At 47.2% G+C, this 3004-nt stretch overlaps 1 protein-coding gene across 1 annotated transcript; it reads left to right on the top strand.

Moving 5' to 3' along the window:
• Nucleotides 1-378: 378 nt before the first annotated feature.
• ETH_00041130 (uncharacterized protein) lies at nucleotides 379-2768 on the top strand (the record flags this gene model as incomplete). Its single annotated transcript, XM_013374874.1, has 5 exons — nucleotides 379-525; nucleotides 786-1136; nucleotides 1859-1987; nucleotides 2593-2650; nucleotides 2728-2768. 5 exons carry the CDS (start codon nucleotides 379-381, stop codon nucleotides 2766-2768), a joined length of 726 nt encoding a protein of 241 aa, XP_013230328.1.
• Nucleotides 2769-3004: the final 236 nt, after the last annotated feature.

Raw genomic sequence — 3004 nt, forward strand, 5'->3', positions numbered from 1 at the left:
CACCCCCGCAAGCAGCAACAGCAGCAGCAGCAGCAGCAGCAGCAGCAGGAGGGGCTGATTGTGGGGCGGATAGGAGTGACGCAGCCGCGGCGCGTTGCTGCAGTGTCGCTGGCGGCTCGGGTGTCTCGGGAGGTGGGATCGGATCCCGGGGGAGTTGTGGGGTACAGCGTGCGGTTCGAGTGTACGTACACCGCAGCGACGCGGCTGCTGTTCGTGACCGAAGGAGTGCTGCTTCGGGAGGCTTTGAGGGACCCTCAGTTACACCATTTTGGAGCTTTTGTTGTGGACGAAGTGCACGAAAGGTCGGTGCATTTGGAGTGCCTTTTGGGGCTCTTCAAAACCCTTTTAAGGGAGCGCAAAACCCTCAAACTCGTCCTCATGAGCGCCACCCTCGACCCCACGCCCCTCAGGGCCTTTCTGCGCGATCCCGGGATCGGGATCGGGATCGGGATCGTCTCGATCCCCCACGTCGCCTTCCCGCTCAAGGCCTTCTTCGCCCAGACGCCCCAGGAGGACTACCTCCAGGTCCCCGCACTGCCAAACCCTAAACCCTAAACCCTAAACCCTCGGCTTCCCGCAGCGCCTCCCGCGAACACAGCGGGGCAGGCACTGGAGTCTGGGGTTTACGGTTTGGGGTTTGGGGCTTAGGGTTTAGGGTTTCGGGGTTGGGCTTGAGGGTTTAGGGTTTGGGCTTTTGGGTCCGGGGGGTAGCACTTCATGCCGAGGGTCCACGGTCTGCAGTCTGGAGTTTAGGGTTTAGGGTTTAGGGTTTAGGGTTTGTGCAGGCTGCACTGCTGACAGTGCTGCAAATCCATTTGGGAAATGAAGATTCAAAAGGAGACATTTTAGTCTTTTTGCCTGGCCAGGAAGAAATCGAAGCTCTTGGGGCTTTGCTGCATGCAAAGCTGCAGCAGCTCAACAAGTGTGGGGCCCCACACCCCCTTGGGGCCCCCCAGGGGGCCCCAGAGGGGGCCCCCAAGGGGTGCGGGGCCCCACAGGTGCATGTGCGTTTGGGGTCTGAGGTGTACGTACACCGGAGGAGCAGCAAGCTGCTTGTGTGCTGTCTGTACGCTGCACTTCCTTTTGAGCAGCAGCAGGAAGTTTTGAAGCCTGTGTCTCCGCCGTTTACAAGAAAAGTAATTATTAATTCATTTGATTTATTTATTTCATTAATTGCTTTTAACTCTTCTTTTTAGTGGTTTTGGTTTATTGAGTTGGTTTTATTTGTTTGTTTATTTAGTTTCGTTAAATGAATTTGTTTTCATCTTTTCTTTGGTGAAAAACCCCGTTTTAAAACCCTAAAAAGCGTGTTTGAACTATTTCTGGTTTATTTTGTGATTCTTTTTGGTTTATTTTTTGTCTTTCTGGTTTTGTGTTTATTTTTAAATTCATTTGGTCTTTATTGTTTCGTTTTTAACTATTTTGTGTTTCTTTTTTACTTTATTTTTGTTTCCCTTTGCCTCTCTTTGTTCCCTTTTATCTCTTTTTGTCTCTTTTTTTCTTTTTCGTTTGTCTTTTAACCCTTTTCGTCTTTTTATTTTTCATCATTCTATTTTCTTCTTTTTTGCCTCTGTTGTATTTTATTGTCTTATTTCTTTTTTTTATTTCTTTTTGTCCCTTTTCTGTTTTTGCTTCCTTTTGTCCCTCATTATCCTTTTTATCTGTATCATCATTTTTGTTTATTTTCATTTTTATTATCCCTTTTTCCTCATTTTGCATGCACATGTTGCATGCATTTTTGTGTGCACATCTGCATGCATTCCTGCATGCATTTTTGCATGCATTCTTGCATGCATTTTTGCATGCATTTTTGCATGCATTTTTGCATGCATTTTTGCATGCACTGTGTGCCTTTCAGGTTATTTTGGCGACAAACATTGCGGAGACTTCTTTGACAATTCCTGGAGTTCGATTTGTTGTGGATTCGGGATTAAAGAAGTCAAAAGTGATGAATTATAAAACTCATGTCGAGGCCCTCCAGCTGCAGGTCAGGTGTACATACACCCCGGCGCCCCGCAGTCCCGCCCTTTTCTCATTTTCCCCCTCTTGGTTTTTTTATCCTTGTTTGGATTTTTTGTTGTATTTTTGTCTTTTTTGTCTTTTTTGTCTTCTCTATTCCTTTTTTTCGCATTTTGTTCTTGCTTTTGTCCTTTTTGTTTCTTCTTATCTCCCTTTGTTCCCTTTGTCTCTTTTTTTCAGTTTTTTTGCTTTTTTTTGCTTCCTTTTTGTCTGTTTCTTGTTTCTTTTTGTCTCCTTTTATTCTCTTGTGTCCCATTTTGTTTCCTTTTGTTTCCCCTTATCCCTGTTTTTTGTCCTTCTCCGTCTTTTTCTTTTCCTTTTTACCTTTTGTCAATTCCTCTGTCTTCGTTTTATCTTCAAAATACTTTTCTTCTCTTTTGGCTTTCTGAGGGGCATGCATGCATCCATGCATGCATGCATGCATGCAGGCGTGCATACATCCATGCATGCATGCGGGCGTGCATGCATCCATGCATGCATGCATGCATGCAGGCATGCATGCATGCTGGCATTTTGGGGCTTTGCGGCTGTGGGGCTGCATGCGTTTTCGTTTATTTGTTTTTTTCCTTTCAGGAAATATCGAAAGACTCGGCAGACCAAAGAGCCGGCAGAGCAGCCAGAGAAGGCCCAGGTAAGAGTGTTTAGTGTTTAGGGTTTAGGGTTTAGGGTTTAGGGTTTAAGGCTTAGGGTTTAGGGTTTAGGGTTTAGACAGGAAAAATCTTGTACGCCTCCACCAGGGTCTTTCATAGATATAATGGCCCCCTTATAATAAGGGCTTCCTAGAAACCCTAAACCCTAAACCCTAAATCTCCAATTTTAAAAAGTGCTTCAGTTAAAGGGCCCCGAGAAAGCTTAAGGGGCCTCCTAAGAGGCCCCTCGTGGCTGCAGAGGTCCCCTAGGGGGCCCCCTAGGGGGGGGGCCCCCTAGGGGACCCCCCCAGAGGGGCCCCCAGGGGCCCCCCAAGGGGCCCCCCCAGGGGCCCCCC

The sequence above is a fragment of the Eimeria tenella genome, genomic scaffold, assembly GCF_000499545.2.
Source record: "Eimeria tenella Houghton genomic scaffold, Eth_scaff2333, whole genome shotgun sequence".
Taxonomy (NCBI): domain Eukaryota; phylum Apicomplexa; class Conoidasida; order Eucoccidiorida; family Eimeriidae; genus Eimeria; species Eimeria tenella.